The sequence below is a fragment of the Pan paniscus genome, chromosome 12, assembly GCF_029289425.2.
Source record: "Pan paniscus chromosome 12, NHGRI_mPanPan1-v2.0_pri, whole genome shotgun sequence".
Lineage (NCBI taxonomy): Eukaryota > Metazoa > Chordata > Mammalia > Primates > Hominidae > Pan > Pan paniscus.
In genome coordinates, this window is record NC_073261.2 from 99,096,746 (window position 1) to 99,111,207 (window position 14,462).

General features: G+C 45.5%; 1 protein-coding gene across 1 annotated transcript in view; it reads left to right on the forward strand.

Annotated features, from left to right (window-relative positions):
• The first annotated feature begins 1,672 nt into the window (after nucleotides 1-1,672).
• The window catches only part of PPM1G (protein phosphatase, Mg2+/Mn2+ dependent 1G), a 31,031-nt gene continuing 18,241 nt past the window's right edge, over nucleotides 1,673-14,462 (forward strand). Inside the window, exon 1 of the mRNA XM_003827098.4 lies at nucleotides 1,673-4,643. Within this exon, the coding sequence (XP_003827146.1) occupies nucleotides 4,524-4,643 (120 nt within the window). The 5' untranslated portion in view covers nucleotides 1,673-4,523. The remainder of the gene's footprint in view (nucleotides 4,644-14,462) is intronic.

Below are 14,462 nucleotides of genomic sequence, written 5' to 3' on the forward strand. Positions count from 1 at the left end.
GATCTCGAACTCCTGACCTCGTGATCTGCCCGCCTCAGCCTCCCAAAGTGCCGGGATTACAGGCGTGAACCACCGTGCCCGGCCAGACGGGGTTTCACCATACTGGTCAAGCTGGTCTTGAACTCTTGACCTCAGATGATCCACCCACCTCAGTCTCTCAAAGTGCTGGGATTACATGTGTGAGCCACCATGCCTGCCATAAAAACCCTTTTTTCATGTGGACTAACACCTCAAGTACATGTTCAGGAGCTGGCTCTATTACCATGTCTGATTAGCCAGATTTTTGCAGCTCATACTTTAAAGACAGACTCAGCATTATCAATCGATCTATGAATACAGTATTGCGTTTTGGGTGTTTTTTTTGTTTTTGTTTTTGTTTTAGACAGAGTCTTGCTCTGTCGCCCAGGCTGGAGTGCAGTGGCGCGATCTCGGCTCACTGCAAGCTCCGCCTCCTGGGTTCATGCCATTCTCCTGCCTCAGACTCCCGAATAGCTGGGACTACAGGCGCCCACCATCACGCCCGGCTAATTTTTTGTATTTTTTAGTAGAGACAGGGCTTCACCATGTTAGCCAGGATGGTCTCGATCTCCTGACCTCGTGATCCACCCGCCTCGGCCTCCCAAAGTGCTGGGATTACAGGCATGAGCCACTGCGCCCGGCCTTTTTTTAAAAATTTTTTTCTTTCTCCCTTCTAGTCAAAGCATGAAACCTTTACGTCATTGGAAATATACTGTAGTGACTTTGAGGGGAATAGGATGGTGAGGGGATAATCTTCATACTCTTTCTCCTTTTTCACCTCTTTCCATGATCCCCCTTAGTATCTATCTCCCCTCTCTGTAACATCATTGCTCTCCCAGTGCGTTACTTTTTCCTTGAGTCATATTGTGTGTGTGCGTGTGTGTGTTTATATAGTATTTTTAGTAGAGAGAGGGTTTCACCATGTTGGCCAGGCTGGTCTCGGACTATTGACCTTAAGTGATCCGCCTGCCTCAGCCTCCCAAAGTGCTGGGATTACGGGCGTGAGCCACTGTGCCCAGCCTCGAGTTATATTTTCTTTTCCACTTTTTTTCTTGTCTGTTTTTTTCCCATTTATTTTCAGGCCACCTCCTATTTTTTGTGAACACAATTAAATGTGGCTTCCATTCCATATTTAGCGTGTATGTATGGACACTTAAACAGCAGTCTTTTGTTGAATAATATACAACATTTATGGATAACTCAGCACTTTACATTCAATTCCTCTTATCCTTAAAGCAGTCTTGAAGAGTAGATGCTGTATGTCTGTCTTGCAGATGAACTTAGCCTGAGAGGGAATAAGTAACTTGTGAAAGATCTCATAGGTAATACGTGGCAAAATTCATGCTCTTTAAACAATGTCACATTCCATTCTTAGGAAAAAACAAAGGCCAAAAAGAAAAAAAAGAAAGAAAGAAAGAAAAAAAAGAAGGCGGGCATAGTGGCACATGTCTGTGGTCCTGGCTATTTGGGAGGCTAAAGTGGAAGGATTGCTTGAGCCCAGAAGTTCAAGACCAGCCTCAGCAACATAGCAAGACCTCATTTCTTAGAAGAAGGAGGAAGAGGAGGAGCAGAAGGAGAAGAAAGAAGAGGCTGAGTAATTTTTGTTGTTGCTGTTTTGTTCATTTGTTTGTTTTTTGAGACAGGGTCTCACTCTGTCGCCCAGGCTGGAGCGCAGTGACACCATCTCAGCTCACTGCAACCAAGGCTGAGTAATTTTATAGGCTCCCTCTACGCTGCTTTGGTCAGAGATCTCATCTAGGTTCCTGGCAACCTGCAAGCCTAATTAACATCTTTTCCACTCTCATGGCTTAACTCCAATCTAATATTTTCAATGTTTTTATATTAGTTGTCACCCTAAACTGAACCACTGTTTTCCCCCCAAAACTAGCATCCCCTCAAACTGCACCTTTTTCTGTTAATGGCTCCACCACATTTTGTTATGCAGAGTCAAAATCTTGGTGTTATTCATTCATTCAACAAATATTTAAATATTATTCAGCACATACAACTTTGCAAGGGATGCTGGAAAACACAATGGTAAGTTTAATGGAACTTCTGCCTTCATAAAGGCTTATATTCTATCAGGAAAGACAAACAAGTGTGGACCCAAACTAGTATAGTGATAGTAGAGATTTCCTGGAGAAAGTGATGGTCAAGAGGGGTGTGGAGAGGTGTGCTCCATGGGTAAAAGTGTAAGAGAAAGCATGGCTTTAGATGCACCCAAACACATTGCTGAAGCAGAGTTGTAGGAGAAATGGAGAGTTAAAGAGAGGCATACGTGAATCTGGATGATTAGCATGAAGGGTCTTGTAAACTATAAGGAATTTGGACTATCTGAAGAGCATGAAGAAGCCATGATTAGTTTTATCTTTTTAAAGAATCTTTTTTTTTTTTTGAGACGGAGTTGCTCTGTCACCCAGGGTGGAGTGCAGTGGCGCCATCTTGGTTCACTGCAACCTCCGCCTCTGGGGTTCAAGCTATTCTCCTGCCTTAGCCTCCCAAGTAGCTGGGATTACAGGAGCGCACCACTACGCCTGGCTAATTTTTGTATTTTTAGTAGAGACGGGTTTCACATGTTGGCCAGGCTGGTCTCGAACTTCTGGCCTCAAGTGATCCACCACCCCCCCTGGCCTCCCAAAGTGCTGGGATTACAAGTGTGAGCCACTGTGCCCGGCCGAAAAGAATCAATTTTGTCACAGTTTGGAGAATTTCTCCTTTTCTCTCCATCCCTTGAATGCAATTTATTACCAAATCTGTCTTATTTGTTATTGTCTAATTTGTCCTTTCATCTGGATTCCCATTGCCACCCTGCGTGGTACCACCTTACTCCCAGCTCTTCTCATCTCCTGCTTAGAGTAAGAGCTCTCTAACTAGTAGCAGTGCCCCAGGCCAGGCGCGGTGGCTCACGCCTGTAATCCCAGCACTTTGGGAGGCTGAGGCGGGTAGATCACGAGGTCAGGAGTTCGAGACCAGCCTGGCCAACATGGTGAAACCCCGTCTCTACTAAAAATACAAAAATTAGCCAGGCGTGGAATCCTAGCTACTGGGGAGGCTGAGGCAGGAGAATCGCTTGAACCCGGGAGGCGGAGGTTGCAGTGAGCCAAGATAGCGCCACTGTACTGCAGCCTGGGCAACAAGAGCGAAACTCTGTCTTAAAAAAAAAACAATAGTAGGCGGGGTGCGGTGGCTCACGCCTGTAATCCCAACACTTTGGGAGGCCGAGGCGGGCGGATCACGAGGTCAGGAGATGGAGACCATCCTGGCTAACATGGTGAAACCTCGTCTCTACTAAAAATACAAAAAATTAGCCAGGCGTGGTGGCGGGCGCCTGTAGTCCCAGCTACTCGGGAGGCTGAGGCAGGAGAATGGCGTGAACCCGGGAGGCGGAGCTTGTAGCCTGGGCGACAGAGCGAGACTCTGTCTCAAAAACAAACAAAAAACAACAACACAACAGTGCCCCAGACTCTCTCCCTCCAATGTACACTGCATACAAAGACTAGACAAACGATGCCAAAGGTTACACCAGGACGACAATGAAGTCCAAGTCACTCATCTTGGCGCTTCTTTTTATCAAGCTAGCTAGTTAATATTACCACTTACAATCATTCTCCGAGTCCAGCCAGCTTCCTCAGAAATCCTCCCCAAATGCAGTTCACATTCTTCCCTCACTCCTCCAACCCTTATAACATTATTCCCTTTTCCTGTGGCATAATGCAATCCAGAGGCATCCTCTCTGAGAGCCTACATCCTTTCAATCCTCCAAGAAACAGCTCCTTCTCCCATCCTTGAGCTTTTCCCACCCAGAATAGGCTGTACCAAACATTTCTACATTGTATTAACTCGAATTATATCACAGATCGAGGTCTTCGCTTTCAGAAAAGACTCACATTCTTCTCATATAGGCCTCGCAGGGCCTGGCCAAGTACTTCCTAAGCTCGGAACAAATACTGGTCAACTTTAATTGAACCAAATCGGGCGGGGTTTGCGGAGTCTGAGAGTGCAACGTTGGGGAGAGGGGGATGAAAACACTGGAGGACGGGCTGAAAGCGTCGAGTCCGACACAAAAGAGGCGTCAGACAAAACGCCAAGAGGCTGGGGACTGGGAACGAAGGAAGAGGTGCTGCCAGAGGCGACCTGCCACCTGCGCGAGGCAGCGGAGTAGGACGGCGGCCGTTGGTGGGCGTGGTCGCGCTAGTCTCGCGGGAGCGGCCGTTGGGCGGGCCGTTGTCCCTGCGGGCGGGGCGAGTTGCTAAGGAAATGACTGCCCGCAGCGCCTGGCCCCGCCGCGCCGGCCGGGCGGGGTCTGGAGCGGCGCCGTTTCCGCTTCCGCTCCCTCACAGCTCCCGTCCCGTTACCGCCTCCTGGCCGGCCTCGCGCCTTTCACCGGCACCTTGCGTCGGTCGCGCCGCGGGGCCTGCTCCTGCCGCGCGCACCCCCGGGGCTTCGGCTCCGGCACGGGTCGCGCCCAGCTTTCCTGCACCTGAGGCCGCCGGCCAGCCGCCGCCATGGGTGCCTACCTCTCCCAGCCCAACACGGTGAAGTGCTCCGGGGACGGGGTCGGCGCCCCGCGCCTGCCGCTGCCCTACGGCTTCTCCGCCATGCAAGGCTGGCGCGTCTCCATGGAGGTGAGGAGGCAGGGGCCAATAGGCTGGCCGCTGCGGGGCGGGAATCTGACGGAGAAAGGGAGCGGGGGATGGGGTCCTCCCCTGGGAAGGGTCCCAATTGGGAGCCTGCGGCCGCAGCGGCCGTTTGCGGGGCGACAGAGACCGCGGGGTCAGGGCCGAGAGGGAGCTCCCGATGCTTGGGGACCGTGTGCCGGTGGCCAGTGGCGGCGAGGGCTCGGCCATGTGGGAAGAGGCACCTTCCGCCCACTGACCGCCCTCTCCCCGAGCTTTGGCGCCATCCTCTCGTGCCAACCTAGCCCTCCAGGCTCATCAACGGTGTGAGGTTTAGTGTGGGAGTAAAGACGCAAATAGGGGCTATTTATTCATTTGTTTTTCAAGGGAGAGGTGAATAGATATGAATAACTTTTTAAATTTTAATATTTAAAATATGTGATGTGGGAAGCCTCTTTTGGCTAGGAGTTTGACAGTGAAAGGAACCCCGGGCAGAGTCTGTTTCACATTTTGGTTGCCTGGCCTTGGGCTCTTGCATGTTAATTTCAGAGGCTGGACCCGACCTCCAGGAGTTGTCACTCATTTGCACTCTTTTCAGGGCCTTTTACTAACTTCGGAAAACTTGAATTATGTCAGTCCCTAGATTTTCCTTTTTATTATGCTTCGTTTTCTTTCTCTCTTAGGATTTCTCTAAAACTTAATCAGTAATTCTCATTTGCCTGTAATTGTAGTTTATAGTTTCTTTGATTGTAAGTCATTTCATCAATTTTTTTCATTACAACCTACCTACAAAGGGCTTTTCTAGAAAATTTTACTCTGGACAAAAGGGGAAAGGAAAAATATTGGGGGGAAAGTAGTAGTATTAGGTAAAACTTGATGTGAAACTACAAAAGAGAAGAGGGAAAACTGCGGTAGGGAGGAAAGGGAGGAAGACGGGTTAACCGTGTCTTTGTGAAGAGCATTCTGAAGTCTAGGCAAAAGGGTCTGGTATTGAGGGTTTCTCCACCTACCGGGTGGGCTTCAGGTAACAGCGAAATACTGTCTCCCTTGGGAATTGTTTCAGATCCCTCGCTCCTCCCTGTGGTTAGCTCTGGAATGACAGTATGAACTTAAATGTTTTGTTTTCCGATTCAAATTTTATATTCATAACTGACCTTAATAACAATTTTATAATTAGGTATAAAATTTCAAGATTGGAGTGGATCCTATAGTTCATCTCATCTGCTTTGGCTCCTTTTTTTTTTTTTGAGACAGAATTTCGCTCTTGTTGCCCAGGCTGGAATGCAATGGCGCGATCTCGGCTCACCGCAACCTCCGGCTCCCAGGTTCGAGCAATTCTCCTGCCTCAGCCTCCCCAGTAGTTGGGATTACAGGCATGTGCCACCACGCCTGGCTTATTTTGTATTTTTAGTAGAGACAGGGTTTCTTCCTGTGGGTCAGGCTGGTGTTGAACTCCTGACTTAGGTGATCTGCCTGCCTCGATCTCCCAAAGTACTAGGATTACAGGCATGAACCACCACACCCTGCGGCTCCCACATTTTATAGCTAAGAAATTGAGGCCCAGAAAGGTTAGGACACTGTTTTGGTGGAAAGAATTTGTAGGATGAGATCGTTGAAGACACTAGACATTGTTAATCATCTGTGTCAAACTGAAGCATAGCATTCATATTTCACCACCATACACAGTATAACTATTTGGTAGATGTAATTGTCTATTAGAAATATCTAGGCTGGGCGCAGTGGCTCACGTCTGTAATCCCAGCATTTTGGGAGGCTGAGGCAGGCAGATCACCTGAGCTCAGGAGTTCGAGACCAGCCTGGGCAACATGGCAAAAACCCTGTCTCTACAAAAAATACAAAAAAATTAGCTGGGCATGGTGGCATCCACCTGTAGTCCCAGTTACTTGGGAGGCTGAGATAGAAAATCACTTTGAGCCTGAGAGGCAGAGCCTCCTTCATTGAGCCAAGATTGCCCCTCTGCACTCCAATCTGGGCGACAGAGCGAGACGCTGTCTCAAAAAATAAATGAATAGGCCAGGCGTGGTGGCTCACGCCTGTAATCCTAACACTTTGGGAGGCTGCGGCGGGCGGATTGCCTGAGCTTAGGAGTTCGAGACCAGCCTGGACAACATGAAGAAACCCCGTCTTTATTAAAATACAAAAAATTAGCTGAATGTGGTGGTGCGTGCCTATAATCATAGCTACTTGGAAGGCTGAGGCAGGAGAATCGCTTGAATCCCAGAGGCGGAGGTTGCAGTGAGCCAAGATGGTGCCACTGTACTCCAGCCTGGGCGACAGAGTGAGACACTGTCTCAAAAAAAAAAAAAAAAAGAATAAATAAATAAATTTGGATATAGTTTCATAGGAAAGTCTTTTTGTAAAGTAGGTAGTCAAGAAGTTCCATTTCCATGGCATTTTCTGTTAACGTTGTGAGATTTGAGGTGAATATTCCATCTCGCAGTAAAACGTTTCTTCCAGGTTTCTCATTTAATATTTTTCACTTCTCTGCTGTTGCTTTTTCATTTCTTTGGTACCCTTCTTTCTACTTTTACTTACGGATTGAGTTGCTTGGCTACTCAGTGTTTCACGTTGGTTTGCCCAGTGATTCCATACTATTTGCTGCTTCTCTGTAGGGCATTTCCCTTTATTTTTGGTTTCTCCTCAATTAGAAAATGATTTTTTTGTCAGGGACGGTTTAGTGTGTAGAGATCTTACTAGACTATTCCTTACATCCTAATCTTCCTCCTGAGAGATAACTGCTTAGGGTATTAAAATCTTGCTAATGTGCTGTTTCTGAAGTTGCCCTTGTTTGAATAAATATGCCTAATCAATAGTTAAATATGCCTAATCAAATCCTCTTGAAGAGTATTGTTTGGGATCCTATTCTGCTTCACTGATAGTGTTCCTTCTGGCTTTTTTTTCTCTTCAAAGTGTAGCATAGTTTCTTTGCTATTGCAAGAAAGTAACTATGAGTTCTAGCCTCTTCCCTGAATCTTATCTTTCCAGAAAATATAAAGTACTCCCATTCCTGTGAAGCTTTAGGGCTTAATCCAAAAATTAATAAAGTTTATTTACCCTGTTTCCTTGGTCCTAATGCTTCATTTGAGGTAAGGTTATCATACCACTAAAGGTTGTTGACATGCTGACTGATAGATAGATTTAGCCATAGAGAGGACTCTTGAGACAAAAATGGCAATCATCAATAGCTGGCATTTTTACTTTCTGCCTGTTTCAAGCTTCTCTTCCTGTGTGACCAGGGTGTTGTTGTTGTTTGTTTTGTTTTGTTTTGTTTTTGAGACGGAGTTTCTATCTTGTTGCCCAGGCTGGAGTACAATGGCATGATCTCGGCTCACTGCAACCTCCGCCTCCCGGGTTCAAGCGATTCTCCTGCCTCAGCCTCCTGAGTAGCTGGGATTACAGGCATGTGCCACCACGCCTGGCTGATTTTGTATTTTTAGTAGAGATGGGGTCTCTCCATGTTGGTCAGGCTGGTCTCGAACTTCTGACCTCAGGTGATCGGCCCGCCTCCGCCTCCCAAAATGCTGTGAGCCACCATGCCCAGCAACCAGGGTGTTTTGAGAAAAGGTAATCAAAATACCACAGGCCAGTCGTGTCAGCTTACGCCTGTAATCCCAGCAGTTTGGGAGGCCGAGGGGGGCAGATCACCTGAGGGCAGTTCGAGACCAGCCTAGTCAACATGGTGAAACCCCGTCTCTACTGAAAATACAAAAATTAGCCAGAGGCCAGAGAATTGCTTGAATAGGAAGGCCAGTGAGCCGAGATCTCACCACTGCACTCTAGCCAGGGTGACAGACTCCGTCTCAAAAAAACAAACAAAAAAAACACCACAGTTGATGTTCTCCCTCCTCCTTTCTCCATGAAAAAAGTGGATGAGGTATGTACTTTGGGATTAAGAGGTAGGCACTGGGCACGGTGGCTCATGCCTGTAATCCCAGCACTTTGGGAGGCCGAGGTGGGCGGATCACGAGATCAAGAGACCGAGATCATTCTGGCCAATATGGTGAAACCCTGTCTCTTCTAAAATACAAGAATTAGCTGGACATGGTGGCGCACGCCTGTAGTCCCAGCTACTCCGGAGGCTGAAGCAGGAGAATCGCTTGAACCTGGGAGGCGGAGGTTGCAGTGAGCCGAGATTGCACCACTGCACTCCAGCCTGGGCGACAGGGTGAGACTCCATCTTAAAAAAAAAAAAAAAAAAAAGAGGTTGTGGAGGGGTGCCTGAGAAATATATAAGGTAAGGCCCTTGAGTTTTTGTTGGCTAAATAAGAAGTCAAATTTGAAAATAGATTCAGTTGATGTAGTCCTTTTTTTTTTTTCCGAGACGGAGTCTTGCACTGTTGCCCAGGCTGGAGTATAATGGCATGATCTTGGCTCACTGCAACCTCTGCCTCCTGAGTTCAAGCGATTCTCCTGCCTCAGCTTCCCGAGTAGCTGGGATTACAGGCGCCTGCCACCATGCCCGGCTAATTTTTTGTATTTTTAATAGAGACAGGGTTTCACTATGTTGGCCGGGCTGGTCTCCAACTCCTGACCTCTTAATCCGCCCGCCTCGGCCTCCCAAAGTGCTGGCATTACAGGCGTGAGCCACCATGCCTGGCCCATCAGTTGATGTAGTCTTAAGGGGACAAGAGTACATTTAATATTTGGTTGTGAGGTTCTCTGGAAGTGACAAAACTGCTTTCTATGGAGAGTTAGGAATTTTTTTTTTTTGAAACGGAGTCTCGCATTGTCACCCGGGCTGGAGTGTAGTGGCTTGATCTTGGCTCACTGAAACCTCCGCCTCCTGGGTTCAAGTGATTCTCCTGCCTCAGCCTTCCAAATAGCTGGGATTATAGGAGTCTGCCACCAGGCCAGCTAATTTTTTTTGTATTTTTAGTGGAGACGGGATTTCACTATGTTGGCCAGGCTGGTCTCAAGACTCCTGACGTTGTGATCCACCTGCCTCGGCCTCCCAAAGTGCTGGGATTACAGATGTGAGCTACCGTGCCCGGCCAGGAATTTTTTGTACTATAAATCATATTTTCCTTTTATTAAAGGCAGTGTCAATATCTATAGTATAATTTTGAGGAGGCTGGCTATTTATTGCTGTGTAGAAGCTGGCTTATTAGTGGTCAAGGGGTCATCTAGAATTGACTATAAAGATAGTATTGAGCAGAAAATTCTTAAAATACCTGCATATTAGTTTCAGTCATTAAATTAATGGAAAAAATATAAAAAGAAATATCACAAGTATGCTATGGGGTTCTACCTTAGGGCATTGAAGGTTGAAAAACATTTATTTTCTTATCTTCAGATTAGCATCTCATATCAATAGCCAGTAGCTTAAAGCGCTTTTTACTTACTAAACCAGGTCAGAATTTCTCTCTCTCTCTCTTTTTTTTTTTTTTAGACGGAGTCTCTGTCACCCAGGCTGGAGTGCAGTGGTGTGATCTCGGCTCACTGGCCTTTTTGTTTAAGTGATTTTCCGGCCTCAGCCTCCTGAGTAGCTGGGATTACAGGCATGTGCCACGACACTTGGCTTATTTTTTGTATTTTTAGTAGAGATGGGGTTTCTCTGTGTTGGTCAGGCAGGTCTTGAACTCCTGACCTCAGGTGATCCGCCCGCCTCCGCCTCCCAAAGTGCTGGGATTACAGGCATGAGCTACTGCACCTGGCCAGAATTTCTTTGTCTAGAATGTGGTTAGCAACTTTTATAAAAACGCATTATTTGCATTTGATTAGCATGCAGTACCCATTCACAGTTCAAAGCTAGTATAGAATTATATCACATGTATGCCCATGAGCATGGAGAAACTATTTTCTTTTTATTTTTTTAAGTTGGAGTTTTGCTCTTGTTGCCCAGGCTGGAGTGCAATGGTGCCATCTCGGCTCACTGCAGCTTCCGCCTCCTGGGTTCTAGCAATTTGCCTACCCCAGCCTCCCAAGTAGCTGGGATTACAGGCACTCGCCACCATGCCCAGCTAACTTTTTTGTATTTTTAGTAGAGAAGGGGTTTTCCCATGCTGGCCAGTCTGGTCTTGAACTTCTGGCCTCAAGTGATCTGCCCGCCTCAGCCTCCCAAAGTGCAGGAATTACAGGCATGAGCCACCGTGCTCGGCCTTTTTATTTTTAAAATTATTTATGTGTTTATTTTGAGACAGGATCTCACTCTTGCCCATGCTTGAGTGGTAAGGAGTATGGGATTTCTTGTGCCGGTTCCTTCACATCCTCACTACACTTATCTGCCTTTACAGTGGCTCGATCATAGCTCACTGCATAGCCTTCTGGGCTCAAGGGGTCTTCCAGCCTCAGCCTAATATAGGCACATGCCACCATGACTGGCTAATTTTTTTTTTTAAAGTTTTTTTTTGTAGAGATAGGGCCTTGCAATGTTGCCCAGGCTGAGGAATTTTATTTATGTTTATTTTATTTATTTATTTATTTATTTATTTATTTATTTATTTATTTATTGAGATGGAGTCTCACACTGTCACCCAGGCTGGAGTGCAGTGGCGCGATCTCAGCTACTGCAAGCTCCGCCTCCCGGGTTCATGCCATTCTCCCGCCTCAGCCTCCCGCGTAGCTGGACTACAGGCGCCCGCCACCACGCCCGGCTAATTTTTTGTGTGTGTTTTTAGTAGAGGCGGGGTTTCACCATGTTAGCCAGGATGGTCTCGATTCCTGACCTCGTGATCCACCCACATCGGCCTCCCAAAGTGCTGGGATTACAGGTGTGAGCCACCATGCCTGGTCTAGAAATTATTTTATATTTTATACCATTCCCTTATAAGTTCTCAAGCAACTGGAAAATACAATCAGAACGTATTCCTCAAGATTTCGAGGATATTTTACACAAGGTTCTATTGTCTGATTCCTTAGCAGTTGTTACTACTGTTTCCCTACCTCTAATCTTCTATTGGGTTATTAGTCTTAGAATTGAATTTTGAGAGGTAAGGGCTTGAATTTGAACATAGAAATTTATACAGGTCTGATCAGTAGTTCTTGACATTGTATTATCTGGAAACACAAATCTTTAGAACTGAACTTAAGATGTTTAATGACATTTTGTAGACAGAGTATGATTTCAGTGTAGTTGTTTTTGTTTCTTTCTAGATCTAGTTCAGAGATGAAGTATATCAACTTTTTTTTCCTTTTTGACCCAATGCTAGCAGAAAAACAACACCTTTTAATCATATTTAGTATTTGAAAATGTGTATACAGGTTCCTTTTTATTTTATTTATTTCTTACAGGTTCCTTTTTAATCAGCTTTATTGAGATAGAGTTCATATACTGTATGGTTCATACCATATATGGTTCATATACCATACAGTATATGAACTCACTTTAAGAGTATAATTCAGTGGGTTTAAGGGTATAATTCATTCATTTTAAGGGTATAATTCAGTGGCTTTTAGTATATTTTCTTTTTTTTCTTCTTTTTTTTCTTTTTTCGAGACAGGGTCTTGCTCTGTTACCCAGGCTGGAGTGCAGTGACGCAGCCTCAGCTCACTGCAACCTCCACCTCCCAGGTTCAAGCGAATTCTCTTGCCTCAGCATCCTGAGTAGCTGGAACTACAGGCTCACGCCACCACACCCAGCTAATTTTTATATTTTCAGTAGAAACAGGGTTTCACCATGTTGCCCAGGCTGGTCTCGAACTCCTGGCCTCAAGTGATCTGCCTGCCTCAGCCTCCCAAAGTGCTGGGATTACAGGCATGAGCCACCGTGCCTGCCTGTTTTGTAGTGTATTCAAACAGAGTTGTACAGCTGTCACCACAATCAGTTTTAGAACCCCAAAAAGAAACCCTGTACTCTTTACCAGTCACTCCCTATCTTCCGTCCACTAACCCCTGGCATCCACTAATTTACATGACCTCTATGAATTTGCCTATTCTGAACATTTTATAAATGGAATTCTAAATACACTACCTTTTATATCTGGATGCTTTTACTAAGCATGTGTATTTTTGAAATTGACTTTAAAGCCTGTTGGCCCCTGGAAGAGTAAATTACTCTCCACCCCAAGTATTCCCTCTACCCCTCAGCTTTGCCTGTAAGTTTCTTTTTAAAAAAATCACACATACATTGTTGTAGTAGATTTAAGAATAAGTATTTTGCTGACCCAGGGTTCTTTTGCTTCTTTCTAGATCAGTGCCTTGCAGGTTTTATTTTACAGAGCTTAATAGAATCAGAATTCTCTTTAAAACTCCAGTCTCATATCCAGTTATCACTCACCATCTCTGTGTTTGCAGCAATAGCCAGGCCTGGCCCAGAGGGACTTGATCTCCACTTTTGGTTTTTAGACTTTTCTGTGGCTTTTACCACCTGCTGTGTATCCTTGACCTCATACTGCTGGACTCCTTTGGATGGATACCAGCAGGATGGTTCAGGCTCCAGTGGGCACTTTTTAAAATTCTCTCCTTCTGTTCAGATAGACAGAGCTCAGGCAGATCACCAAGTCTGTTGCCTGTGTAACCAGGAAAGAGATGCTAGTTTTCTTTTAGGCACTCCCATTTGTTTCTGTTGGAACCTTCCTCACTTAGTTGATGGAAGGGAAGCAAAAGACCCAGAACTCCATCTCAAATTAATGACTTAACAATTCTTGAATTTTCTCTTATCTCCTAGTTAACTCTTTTTCTTATCTTCAGGAGGTCAGTTTTAATTATTGTTGTTTATTCATTTATTTTCATGGAGACAGGGTCTTACTGTGTTGTCCAGGCTGGTCTTGAACCCCTGGCCTCAAGGAATCTTTTCACCTCAGCCTCCCACAGTGCTGGAATTACAGGCATGAGTCACCACACCCAGCCTGATATTTTTCAGTTGATGTATCATAGTTGTGCCTAAGCATAATTTTTTAATTTTAATTTTAATTTTTTATTTTTGGGGACAGGGTCTCCCTCTGTCGCCCAGGCTGGAGTGCAGTGATGCGATCTCAGCTCACTGCAACCTCCACCTTCTGGGTTAAAGCAATTCTCCTGCCTCAGCCTCCCGAGTAGCTGGGACTACAGGTACCCACCATCACACCCGGCTAAATTTTTTGTGTGTATTTTAGTAGGGACGAGATTTTGCTGTGTTGCCCAGGGCGGTCTCGAACTCCTGAGCTCAGGCAATCCGCCTGCCTCGGCCTCCCAAAGTGCTGGCATTACAGGCATGAACCACCACGCCCAGCCAAGTATAATATTTTTAAGGGTCATCAATGTTGTGTCATGAATCAATCAATCAGTGTTTCGTTCTTTTTTATGGTTGAATAATATTCCATGGTATGGATTTGTCACATTTTGTTTATCCATTCATTAGTTGATAGACATTTTGGATTTCCACTTTTTTTTTTTTTTTTTTTTTGCTATTATAAATAGTGATACTATGTACAAATTTTTGTGTGGAAATATGTCCTCATATCTCTTGGTTATATACCAAAGAGTGGAAGTGCTGGGTCATATGGTAACTACGTGTTTAACATTTTGAGAAACTGCTAAACTGTTTTCCAAAGTGGCTGTACCGTCTTACATTCCTGCCAGCAATATATGAGGATGCCAGTTCCTTCACATCTTCACTACACTTATCCACCTTTTTTATAATAACTAATGGTGGGTGTGAGATGGTATCCCATTGTAGTTTTGATTTGTATTTCTCTGATGGCTAAATGGCTAATGATGTTTGAACTTTTTGTTTGAGACAGAATCTCACTCTGTCCAGGTTCAAGCGATTCTCCTGCCTCAGCCTCCCTAGCAGCTGGGATTACAGGCACATGCCACCACACCCAGCTAATTTTTTGTATTTCTAGTAGAGACAGGGCATTACCATGTTGTTCAGGCTGGTGTCGAACT